Source organism: Microtus ochrogaster, unplaced genomic scaffold (genome assembly GCF_000317375.1).
Source record: "Microtus ochrogaster isolate Prairie Vole_2 unplaced genomic scaffold, MicOch1.0 UNK19, whole genome shotgun sequence".
Taxonomy (NCBI): Eukaryota; Metazoa; Chordata; class Mammalia; order Rodentia; family Cricetidae; genus Microtus; species Microtus ochrogaster.
The window spans coordinates 3,312,772-3,325,702 of record NW_004949117.1 but is presented as its reverse complement, the minus strand read 5'-3'; the positions used below and the strand labels follow the sequence as shown (position 1 = coordinate 3,325,702).

The following is a 12,931-nucleotide window of genomic DNA, read 5'->3' as shown; positions in this document are numbered from 1 at the left end:
CTGGGTGCACACAGGTCCATGTGTGAGTACACAGTTAGCTGGGTGCACACAGGTCTGTGTGTGAGTCCACAGTTAGCTGGGTGCACACAGGTCTGTGTGTGAATACACAGCTATCTGGGTGCACACGGTTCCGCGTGTGAGTACACAGCTATCTGGGTACGGACAGGTCCTCATGTACATAGCTTGTACACACAGGCCCATTTGTGAGACTATCATAGAAGTGTCACCTTGCACACCAAGCAAGGGACTCCTTCTTACTGTTCTCTACTTCTTCTGCAGAGTCTGCCTTCCAGAATCCTCCTTCTAAATGCAATGTGCCTCCTATAAGTTTACTGCTGACCTAAAATTATGTAACATAAAGCATCCTGGGAATTTTGGAGGAAAAATGGTATCATTCTTCTCCATGACTGTAAAGAGACTGGAATTTCCAAGAGCGGGTGCTTCCTGTATGAGTACTAGGCTAAGTCCTAAGTTCTAGTATCCTAAAAGATCATGATGTGTTTTCCTTCAGTTTGTGAAGAGAAAAGTCTCAGAGAAGTGTTGGACTTTATTGCCACGTTAAACAGGTATATCAGAGTGCCTGAGGAAAGGAAAAGCTTAGATCTTCTCTGCTCACAAGTGGAAGAACAAGAGAAAGCAAGAATTGTGAAATACAGGGCCTTCTATTTGGAGGAAACAATCTAACCAGGATGGGTTCTTGCCTCATTGCTGTCCTCCACTCAAGTAAATGACACTATTTTTTATTTTTTTGAAATGCAAATTTCATTAAACAAAAATCTTTTTGGTGCCTATTAAGAGATTATTTTTGTATTTTGTGTAGCGTTTTGCTAACCATGGGGTATTTTGTCTCTCACACACACCTACATATTCCATTATGCTGTATTTACAATTATTTAACACATTTAATTAAGAACATTGTTTAAATTTTAGACAGACTTCTCCTCTTGTGGAATTTGGAAATTGAAGGTAGCATTTAGCAAGTTTCCCTGTCAACGATAATAGTGGATTTTAGAACTCTTGGGGAGATACTGAATTACCCACACAGTTCTGCTTTCTAAGAATGTGCAAATGCATGTTTTAAGCAAGCCAGAAAGACTACATGCTCTAGATGTCAACATAGTAGCAAAATGCATCAGCCTTCTAGTCCCAGCTGGGGAAGATGTTAACTAAGGGGGCAGAGAAAGCAGGAAAATGCTAGGTTGTTGTCTTCTTCCCTTGGCCTTTCAGACTCTAGCATTTTATCTCTGCCCATTCCCAGGAGCTTTAGAAGGGTGAGGACCGGCCACTCAGTAAAACAGAACCTCAACAACTATGCACTTTATAAAGGATAAGCCACCACACAATGGTTATAAATTGGTTTGTTCACTTACTTGTTACTGGTCTTCCTTCATAGGAATAAATAAATGCACTGTGGTGTTGGGTGTTTTCTGTTCATCGAGTGTCCCTGGTGCCCATATAGTAAGTGCTTGCTAGAGCAGCCCTTTAAGGAAGGAATGAACAACCCATTCCAGCTCATGGAGCATAGCGATCTTCCCTACAGAGAACCTGCCTCCTTGCCGAGTCCACTGTCCTTTCTCACTGAGGGAGGATCAGAGAGACCAAGGATTTCATTCCACTCAATTTTACCCTGACTTCTTTTGTGGTATTAGCCACTAAGTCATTGAAATGAGGAGGATAAAAGTCATTCAACTTCGTGTGGATTTGATTTAATGGATTATAAATTATACTCAGAAGAGACAAAAATCAGACAATATTAAGTTTTCAAATAGAAAATATACCCTACCAGTAATTAGATCACGAAGGAAAACATTTCTAAAAGATCTAGTTCACATCAGTGTAATAATTCAATGGTGACCCTGTTCACACTTTATATATTGTATATAGTTTTCCTGGTTTTGTTGTTTTTTTGTTTGCTTATCAATAAAATCTATATTCCTTTGGGAGATTCATGCTGGATACAATTGCGGTAATTCCAGGTGTGGGTGAGATATTTCCCTGTCTTCTAGAGCTTTCAGGTGTGTTGTTAAGTTACTGATATGAGATTTCTTTAATTTTTCTATGTAGACACTTGGTGCTACCACCTTCTAGAACCACCTTCATTGTGTCCCCTAAGTCTGGGTATGTTGGCTATTTATTTTCATTCACGCACCCAAAGTCTTTAATTTCTTTATTTCTCTTAGTGTGTCTTCAATGCCTGAGATTCTCTCTTCCATTTCTCGTATTCTGTTGGTGAAGTTTATCCCTGTGGTTCCTGTTTGAGTTCTTAAATTATTCATTTCCAAATTTGCTTCAGTTTGTGTTTTCTTTCTTGCTCCTATTTTCACTTTGAGATCTTGAAGTGTTTTGTTCATTTCCTTTCACTCTTTGTGCTTTCATAAACTTCTTTAAAGGATTTATTCATTTTCTTTTCAAGGATTTCTGTCATATTCATAAAGGCTGTTTTAAGGCCTTTTTTGTGCTTCAACTGTGTTGGCATATTCAGGGCCTGCTGTAGTGGGGTTGCTGGGCTCTAGTGGAGACATAGTGTCCTGGCTCTTTTGATTGTGTGTCCCGTCACTGGCATCCAGGGATCCGGGGTGGGGAACGTTGTAATTCTAGATGCTAATGTCTGGTCTTGTCTTTGTTTTGTTCTTTGGTTTCTGTTTCCTGTCTAGTGTGGTGGCTGTGAGCTGCCTAGTAGAACATTTTGCTCTGGTCCTGATAGGTGTGGTCACTCTGTGTTCCCGGTAAACTCTTTCTGGGTATTAGCGTGGGAGCCAGCCGTGATAAGCTAAGTATGGGCAGGTCACCCAAAAATCTTCCAGCCATTATCACCTGCCAGAGTAGAACTCGGCCATCGATAAATTTAATAAGATGCCTGATCCATCGATAAATTTAATAAGATGCCTGATTCTCAGTAAGTTACCCTGAAGCAATACCTGGTTGCAGGAAGAACCATAAACTGAGATTACCTGACCTCCACCCAAGAACAGACCATCCAAAGGAAATGCCTAACATTCCAACCACTGTAGATAGGATCACCTGCCAGCACACACTCACCAGAACACTCCTAGACAAATGTCAGCCAATCAGGGGTCCTGAACCTCAGAAATCCCTCACACCCACCTTTTCTATTATAAAACCCAACTCTAATTGAGCTCAGAGGCTCTCCGTTTATTCCAATACATTGGACATGCGCAGAGACCGCGAGTTTGCAAGCTTGATTAAAATAAAGGCTCTTTGCTTTTACATGCGGGACTCCGTCTCCATCTTGGCTTTTGCGGGACTTCGCGGATTTGGGCGTAATGTTAGGAGTCAATGGTCCCGGTGGAGACATGGTTGGGGAAGTGGCTGAGGGAGTTCACAGGAGGAAGGAAAGCTGAATGTTCCACCAGGGTCTGCTTAATTAGTCCCCTGGGGTTTGGGGCCAGAGAATGAGGTCACAGCAGAAGGTCTCTATAGAGCTAGTGATAAAACTGAGGGCTGGACCTTGAGGAATGGTTGTGAAGACCTGCAGTTAGCCTACCTGCTTCCCTTCTCAGAATGACCTGGGTATAGCAGGGAATGCCTGCTGCGTGGAGGGGGGGGGGGAGCTAAAGCACTGAGGGGGAGGGGAAGATCTTTAGAATCCCTGGAGATAGGAGTGTGGGGAGGGAGAGAGACTGCAACAGGTGTTCTGTTGCAGAGCGGTTATTAAGCGACTGGGGGGAGGGACGCGTTGCTGGATATGGAGGACCAGGAGAGGGAAGACCTGGAGTCAGCCTGCCTGCTTCCTGGGCCTGCGCGCATTTCGCCTCTTTTTGAATCTTATATAAATGGAATCTTACAGTAGCCACACGTCCCTGTTTCCATTGCTATGTAAAATTCCATTTTATCATTGACACGCTTCAATGCCACCTTCAGTTTCTCTGTATTTTAAAGCGTGCTGGTGTGAATATTCTTAGACTTGACTTCTAGTTAACATATAAAGGCGCTTACCTCCGGGCCCTAGGAGACATGGAGAGACATTTTTCCAATGTGATCTTGACAGGGTGTCCTCCCACCGAGGCATGGGACGTCTCATCTCCATGGTTGCAAGTGTTTTGCAATTTAGCCAGTGTCCTGAATGTGTTCTGAATGCACTGTGATTTCATTCTGTGCGTCTCAGGAATAACGTTGCTGAGCAAGTATATTTGTCCATGATTTGGGTAAAGTATTTTCGTGGGTATTAAAATAGCAAAGGTGGTATGAAAATGGAATAATAACCATTTCAGTGATAAATAACAGACCAAAATTTATTATGCAGCTTTCATTAGTGAAATTGTACTGACAGAGCACGTTCCTCTTTAAGGGTTTTTGTTCTAGTACATTTAATTCAGTAGACGCTTACTGAAGGCAAATTATGACTGAACCCTTTTGCTATATGGCAGGAAGCTACCCTGGCCTGTGTCATTGGAGGCCATCTTTAAACTAGATCCCCGGCACTGAGCAGGTCTCACAGTAGGGCATTAACTAGAACGCAGGGATCTGGAAAACCCGAAATAAATGATGGATGGGAGGGGGGTGAATTACAAGATTATAGGTGTGATAATTATAGTGAGGGCAATGGTGGGACTCTCCATAGGGTACTAAATATTTTTTTAAATGGCACGTTTGCATTCAGAAGTACCAAGTGCCAATCATAACCTGGGCTTCAGACCTGATCATATCAGCTGTGTGGCTTAAAATATATGACTGTTTGGATTTCATTCATTTGCCAGTAACCTGTACAACCCCAAACTGTACATGAGTGAAAGAAAATTGTGATCGCCTTTGACTTTTCACATTGAGCCTTGTCTCCTCTTGAAAACGTAGACGTGAGGCAAACATTGATGGTTACTGGGCACGTGTGAAGAAATGGCATGAATGCTATAATTATCATTAATGTAATGTAGCAGATTAAGCTAAAAATCACTACTAAATAGAGTTGAGGGGATGGGTCTATGGATAGTACCCTCACCGTGCAAGTGTAAGGACCAGAGTAGAGTTCTCCAAACCCTCCTAAAATCCAAATGGGGATGGAGACTCATCTATAATTCCGCAACATGAAAGGCAGGCCTAGGGCAACCCTGAGGCAAGCTGGGAAATGAGAACAGCTGAGCCAGTGGGCTCTGTGTTCAGCAAGAATCCTGTCTTAGAACATGCAAGGAACAACCAAGGAAGACCGTCATGTCAACCTGCCTTACAGTTGTGCATGGGTGCACATATGCTAGTGCATACCTGCACAAATACACACACACACACAACACACATACAAACACACCCCAGACACATAAAGAACAAAAAAGGGATTAATAGAATAGCTAAAATAAAGTCATTTTATTGCATTTTGCTGAGCTGCAATTACTTACTTTAACTAAACGTTACTAGAGTACTCCTTTTAGATGTAAATGCAATTGATCAAATGCAGGGTTGAGACAGTCTCTTGCTACTTATTCCAAGCTGGTCTTTGGATGATCTCAGGATCCTTCTGCCTTAGCTTCTGAAGTTCCAATTATGAGCATGGCCATCAGTACCAGATCCAATGCATCACTTTCATCTGATTCTATTATTTTAGAAATAGCCAACTATTTAGAAATAGTTATTTCTAAAATAATAGAATCCCTTCGTTACATTACATTTTGATACATCTAATAAGCCTTTCTAAATGATTGGACAGAAGTTTTTTCCTAATTAGTTGAAAGCCTATTTAAATTATTTTAAAATGTTAGAAGGTTTCCAACTTCCAAATAGACCAGGTTCTAGTTTAAGGCCAAATGTAACTCTGTGGCTAAAAATAAAAGGTCAAGATGGAGATAATCGTGCAGCTGCCTCTAAGTCCATACTCACAGTGCCTGGTGTTCTTCTTCTGCAGGTTGAAGAAAAAGTCCCAGTCCGTGGATATTACCGCACCAGGGTTCAACCCTTTGGGAGGAGCAGGGAAGCAAGCACCACAAGCCAGCAAGGCTCCTGCACCCAAGACTCCCATCATTGAGGAAGAGCAGAACAACTCGTCGAACACCCAGAAGCACCCTTCCAGGAAGACTGAGCTGAAGCGATTCTACACCATCGGTGAGTACAGTTGTCCCATAAGTGAGCCAGTGCCACTGGGGCAGCTTTTGCGGATGCAGGATCTGCATAGTTAAATGATGCCTTGTTGCGTAATTGTGTCTTTCTGATGGCTTATGTGGATATTTTCTTACATGATCTAAATAAAAATATGGAAGATGGAAAACTACTAAAACCTTTAGCCCAGTTTGGTAAGAAAATGGGCCCAGTGGTCCTCTAGATCTGAACACAAGAAAAACATTTCATGTCAACCTTTTATCTTACGTGTTGCTAGTTTTATTTTAGTCATCCTCAGCCCACACTGTTCCTGAGTTTGCTTTTGCTCATTTCATTTTTGGGCTTCTCAGTCTCTGACCCGGTTCTGTCAGGTTGTAAAATCGGTGGCTGAAGTCAACCTATAGCTTAGCCACTAAGAAGAGAGAAAGTTATTGTACTCAGGGGAAGAACAAGCTATACTGGAGGACCATTTGGACTTCTCACATTGCAAACTTTGGAGAGAGGGAGTTCAGGTGCAATCCTATCGGGAAGTAGTGGGCTGTGAACAGGGCCTTGTTGGTATCGCTTCTATGTCCCCGACAGAATAGTATTCAGGCATTTTCAGCTTTTCTGGAGAGTGTCCCATGATGGGACTAGGTGAGCTGAGCTGAAAACTTCTGTATACCAGTATTTCCAGAGCATCTTTCAACAATAGCAGTTGCCAGCACTTCAGGTATATTTGAGATAGTGCTTCATGGCAGGTGATGATAAGTCAGGGAGATAAAGTAGGAAGTGACTGCTTGATCCTGCATGGCCCTTCATTCAGAAGAATTTGGTCATACTGAGCTGTATAGCAGGAATCGGGCCTTTAGTTCATAAAATTCTGTTAAAGAAGTTGAATATTTCTGGTATCTGCAACCCCACAACCTTAGTATGAGGTGTTTGCCTGGAGACAACGATATTTTTTCTCAGGTATTTCAGACTTCATATCTATACATTACAAACAGGGAAGTAGGTTTCTAGTTCTAAAATCTAGGGCATGTTCTGGTTTCTTTTGAATTATAGCTTCCTTCAAGCTTGATGTGCCTTGGGTAGGCTTGAAATGCTGGGTGCTGTTTTAGAGCTCGGTAGCGGAGACGGCGTCCCCTTCCTTTCTCTTCAAGTCATCCTCCTCTGTCTCCTCACGCTGTTCTGATCAAGGTTTCCGAGGCTGTTTCTTAACAGGGAGCAAACATGGCGTTCTTGTGGGTATCTATCATCAAATACTTTTGATTGATGCAAGACAGTACAGACAGGTGCGTATTTCCACTTTCAAACTTGTGTCTGCACAGTTCCAAAAATCAATCAACCCAAAAAGCCCATAAGGCTTGTGTCACTGCCTGTTTGCCAAGATCCTTACCCCCTGCTCTTCATCACCTGTGCAACCGCTGTACTTTTCTGATTTATGAACTGGTTAGGAAGAGGGAATGTTTTGCCCTCAGGAAATAAAATTTATCTTACAGACCCAATATTCCTTCTAAATAAAACAAGGGAGAGATACTAAAAAATTTGACCATAGTGAATAAAAAGTCAAGACTATGGCAAACACAAGTCTAAAAATTTGAGTATAAACACAGAAAACAAACTGTGGATTATTTATTTATTTATTGTGTACATGGATGTTTGTGCACGTTTACTGGGTGTATTTATCTGTGTGTATACATGCAATATGTGTACATGCTTGTGCATGTTTGTATTGGGTGCACTTCCCTGCGTGTGTACATGTGTGAATTGGGTGTGCTTACTTGTGTGTGTCCATGCTTGTGCATGTGTTTATCTGGTACGCTTACCTGCATGTGTGCATGTTGTGCATTTATGCACTTCCCTGTGTGTGTACATGCTTGTGCATGTGTGTATTGGGTACACTTATCTGTGTGTGTACATGCATGTGTGTATTGTGTGTTCTTATGCGCATGTTTATATGCATGTGCACATACTTGTGCATGTGTTTATTGGGTACACTTACCTGCTTGTGTACATGTGTGTATTAGGTGCACTTACCTGTGTGTGTGTACATGTGCGTATTGGGTGCACTTACCTGTGTGTGTATATGGCAATCCAGAGGCTGACTTCAAGTATCTTCCTTTCTTGCTACCTTTTGAAACGGAGTCTCAGCAAGACTGACTGCTCGGCATTTCCCCAGGACTTGCTTATCCCAGTCCCCTAAGCACTGATGTTTCAGGCTTGTGCTGCAATGCGGTTTTCTGTAGGTGCTGGGATCTGAACTCTCATTCCTGCACTGCAAGCATGCCATGCACCCCAGCCATCTCCCCAGCCTCATAGCAATTTTTAATAAATGAATTTGCAACAGTTTGATTTATTATCCATATTAAAGACATGTACTTGCTGCATTAAAGGGTTTATTTGAACCCTCAGACTTACCATGTTTGTATAACCTTTTCTCATTTGGCCCTCAAAGTATTATTTTTAATCCTAAAATATATCGATTATGTAACTGAGTGGTCTTTTCATAAAACAAATCTCTTTCAGTATCCCTTGCTAAAAATAGTGCTAACACAAAACAACCACATTTAAAGTTCCATGTGTAATAGGATTCTCTTGGGGAACAGAACAGAAAGCATGAATATATAATTAAAGGGGATTTATTTAGTAGTTTAAAGGCTATGGCTCCACTAGTTCAATAATCATTGTCTTACTTTAAGAAAGCCCAGGAATTCAGAAGTTCCTCAGTCTACAAGGCTGGATGTCTCGGCTGGTCTTCAGTAAGTAGGCTCCGGAATCCCAAAGAAGTAGGCTGTAAAGCCAATGAAGGAATGGACTTGCCAGCTCGAGAGAGGGCAAGCAGGCATATATCAAAAGTTTCTTTCTTCCGTTCCCTTCTTTGAGGCTGCCACCAGAAGTTGTGGCCCAGATTTAAGGTGGATCTGTCTACCTCAAAAGACCAGGATTTAAGACACATCCTCCCATCTCTAAAGATTCATTCAAGAAAAGTCTCTCGCAGGTGTACCAGCCACTTGGGTTTTGGTTGATTGTAGATGTAATCAGGTAGACAACTGTAAATAGCTGTCATGTCATGTATTAGTCATTTCATATTCCTGAATAAATGAAGCTCCTACATCCTATCTCACGTGATCCTCAGCAAAACTCCGTCTTTACAGATGACGAATAGTGTCTAAAGGAAGTAAAAGAAGCTCTGAGCCATAGATGACAGACGCTGCAAACAAAATTCACTTAATATTTTGTCACCAGACAGGCTGCCAGCCAGTCCTCACAGGGGTGGGCCAGAGGTGGTGCTAGGGATGACATACTGCAGTGATATTGTAGAAGGTGTCCTACATAATTAGTGCACACTAATCAATCTGTACTCCACCGATCTGCCCTTAGGAAGGTGTCCTTCAGTGTCTCAAGTCAGGGTTTACACAGCTGAAATCCCAGGGATCCCTCTGGTGGCACAGTGCAGTACTACAACTAAGCTGATCTCTGATCATTTCAACAAGAGCTGAAACTATTTGAAATCCTGCTTTAGGTTAACTAGGGGTGGAAGTAACTCCCCTAGAACTTGATTTTTGGTCTCAGTTTCCTTTCACAAGTTTTCCTAGGGAGAAAACCTCAAGAAATACAATGTGTCCTCTTTGTACACCTGCCTGCTTTATGCCCTTAATTAGTCTTAATAAACGATGTTTGCTAAAAATAACATTGTATCAAAAATTAGTTCCAGATAAACTTACTTTTTATGGAATAACCAGTATTTGAATAGGTATAATTAAAATTCACTTACTTAAAATAGGCAGAGGGAAAGCTGCCCTCTGTCTATACGAAACACCTGAATCTTCATTTGAACTTTTAAAAGGTAGAAAGAAGTCACTACCTCAGTACGGTGTCTCAGATAAGAGCTTTTTCTTTCGGCCTTTGTCACCCAGGGTAATCCTGAACATATGATTTGACTGTTTCATCCAAGTTCAGCAAAAGGAGGGTCTCTGCATTTTTAGCAATCATTCAATGTTCTGTGGGCTCAGCCTTTCCAATTACACTAAGAGGAATTAATTTTGGTTTTATCTGGAGAATGCATATAAAACTCAAACCTTTCTATTTATGTCTATTTGCTTATGAATCTATTAATTTATTAATTCATTAATAATATACTGAATGTCTGGTATACTCCAAGCCTTATCCAGGTGCTGGCAATATACAAGTAAACAAGGTCTAATTTACTACCATAAGGTAGATGGGCAATGAAAATAGAATCAGATCTTAGCACATAGTCAAGGGGTGATAGCTTAAAAAAAATAATGAAGCAGACTAATGAAGAAAGGTGATAGGTCATTCATAAAAATGTGTTTAAATATTGTGTAATTGTTATGAACAACCTAGCAGATACATTATCTCAGTTCTCATTGAGAAATCAATTAGACTTGTTTCAATTACTGGGTACTGGATGTATTAATAATGGATATTTTCCACAGTTGGTCTTTTATTTTCTTTTCAATAAAATTAATTTATAAAAAGGCTAATGGGATTAATACTTGCAGCATGAAAAGAAAAGAATTAATGTCAACTGAAGGACCTACAAGCTTCCAGTATTGTTTTCAGGGAAAGACACTAGGCTACTCTATTTCTACCAATGAAAGACCAAGGCACGTGGGTTCAGTTGGAGACTAATGAAATTAAATATCCGAGATAATATAACAAATTCCAGAATGTGCTATAGCGATTTTTTTTTCAAATATAGCTTTTGTCTGGTTAGAGTAGTATAGATGTCACCTTGCCTCTGTAGAAAGGAAACAAACTTAACAAACATTCAATACGATCTTATCAGTTGACAGCTGATGTGTGGCTTGTCAGTGGTTTTTGTTTCTTTGTTTCTTTGATCTTTTTTTCTCCTCACAAAAGTAGTCAAATTCGTGAAGAAGAACTTGACCTTCCATGTAGACTGAGACTACTCATTTGTTTCCCAGCTGACCAGACCCAAAAATTACACAGAAACTATATTAACACTGCTTGGCCTATTAGTTAAGGCTTCTTATCTCTGTGTCTCCTCCCATCTCTGTGTCTCCTTCTCTATCTCACTCCTTCTGATTTTCTTTTCTTCTATTCTTTCTTCTTTCCTTTCCTTCACTATTCATGTTAAAATAAGATGGCATTTATATAGTCATGACTTAGTATATTCATTGAATAGATGATATTTTATAAGACTTATTTCTTTAAGTCTTCCTTATTTGTCAAATATTAAACCAAGAACGAAATCCCTGCACTATCTTTTTTAAAAAATTTTACCAATCTGTGAAAGTGTAAAATCTCCAATCTTGTTCTTTCCCCTGCCTTCAGGTTAGAATAGTTAGAATACCTTCAATAATCCCAACACAATGAAGACCAGTTGAATGCAAGTGTGTATTTCACTCTCTCTAATCTGGTCATACTCTAAAAAGAGGCTCTGCAGAATCAGGGGCTGCTGGGAGTTCTTGGAAGCTGGAAAAATTAAAGCAGTAATAACTAGTTTTACAATCCTAAAAGGGGAATATCAAAGCGCATATGTATTTGCCTTTTAATTACAGTATAGCAGACATTTAAACATAACATCCCATTTTTGGGATGCTTCTGATTTTAAAGCCAGACATTTTAATTATAAGAACAAAAAGATCAACTGTATTAAGAAAATACTATAACATGATGTTTTTTTTAAAAAAAAAAAAAAGAAAGAAAAAATTTTTTATTGCTGTAGGTGACACATACTGCAGACTAAAATTAGGTCACCAGTGAACTGGAACTTTGTCTCCAGGCTGGAAGATTCTTCATGTAAGGCTCAAAGTCCCTGTGATTTAGTCATCAGAAGCATCTTGGCAGACAGGTCACTATCTCGGAGCACAGAAGCGGGAAAGGATAGCTGCTCTGAGGGTTCCAATTAAATTATGTTGCTGAGAAAAATGACTTTGTTTTGAGCTGAACTTGGTTCTGACAGTTTGATGACTTCTTGTGTTTTATGGGTCACAGGAAAGTTAGAGGAAATTATTTCATGACTGAAGTTATTTCTCATCCATAGAAGTCGGAATTCCCTGAAAGGACCTAAGTTTTTCATAAATTTCAGAGAGTATACATACGTAAAAGTTGGCAGTCAGGTTTGTAAGATGGTGGAAATCCGCGTTGTAGAGGCTCCAAGCTGTGTTGGTGTTCTTGTTCATTTATAGAATACATAGAAGCTAGGATCAATACAGGTGTAGGAGCCCTTAAGTCAGTGTGTCTGTCCTGAGGCAGTAAAGTAGCCTTGGAGGACATTGAGAAAGGGTATCAGGGCTCTACGGGGATCTTAAGGAAAAGTTTTCCTTCTGGTTAGAATAGACTCTACCCCCGCCTTGGATAAAGTTAGGGTATTCCGACCTGCTCTGAAGATTAGAACATTCTGCACTCATGTTTGCTCCCTAAGAGTTGTCGATCACCTGACCAAGAGACCATCTCTAGGGAAGACAGATTCACCTAAAGCTATATCAAGGAAGGGGAGGAGTAGCTGTTTCCCGAATGAAGTAATGCTCTTCCCTTCCCAACAACACCACCCAAAGTCCAGCCCCTGGCAGAACTTTAACCCTGGACCGCCATGGCCTGCTTGCTTTTCTGAATTATTCAAAAATTATAACTTTCCTTTTTTTCCTCCATCTCCTCTTTTTTTGCTATTGTCTGGGTTTGGTATGGACACTCCAGGCTTTCTCTCCGTGTTTTGCTAAAGCAAACTCCCATCATGCAACTGCTTGTGTGCCCTACAGCCGCTTGTGTGCCCTACAGCTGCATGTGTGCCCTACAGCTGCATGTGTGCCCTACAGCTGCATTGTGCCCTACAGCTGCATGTGTGCCCTACAGCCACGTGTGTGCTCTACAGCTGCATGTGTGTCCTACAGCTGCTTGTGTGCCCTACAGCTGCATG

General features: G+C 40.9%; 1 protein-coding gene across 6 annotated transcripts in view; it reads left to right on the top strand.

Annotated features, from left to right (window-relative positions):
• Positions 1–12,931, top strand: part of Oxr1 (oxidation resistance 1) — a 354,230-nt gene that overhangs the window by 165,705 nt on the left and 175,594 nt on the right. For 5 of the 6 annotated variants that reach the window (XM_013353914.2, XM_005367518.3, XM_026789478.1 and 2 more), the window contains one exon: positions 5,852–6,048. In XM_013353914.2, coding sequence (XP_013209368.1) covers positions 5,852–6,048 — 197 coding nt within the window. Of the gene's footprint in view, positions 1–5,851; positions 6,049–12,931 lie in introns of those variants that run through there. The other variant, XM_026789477.1, reaches the window with a different exon arrangement.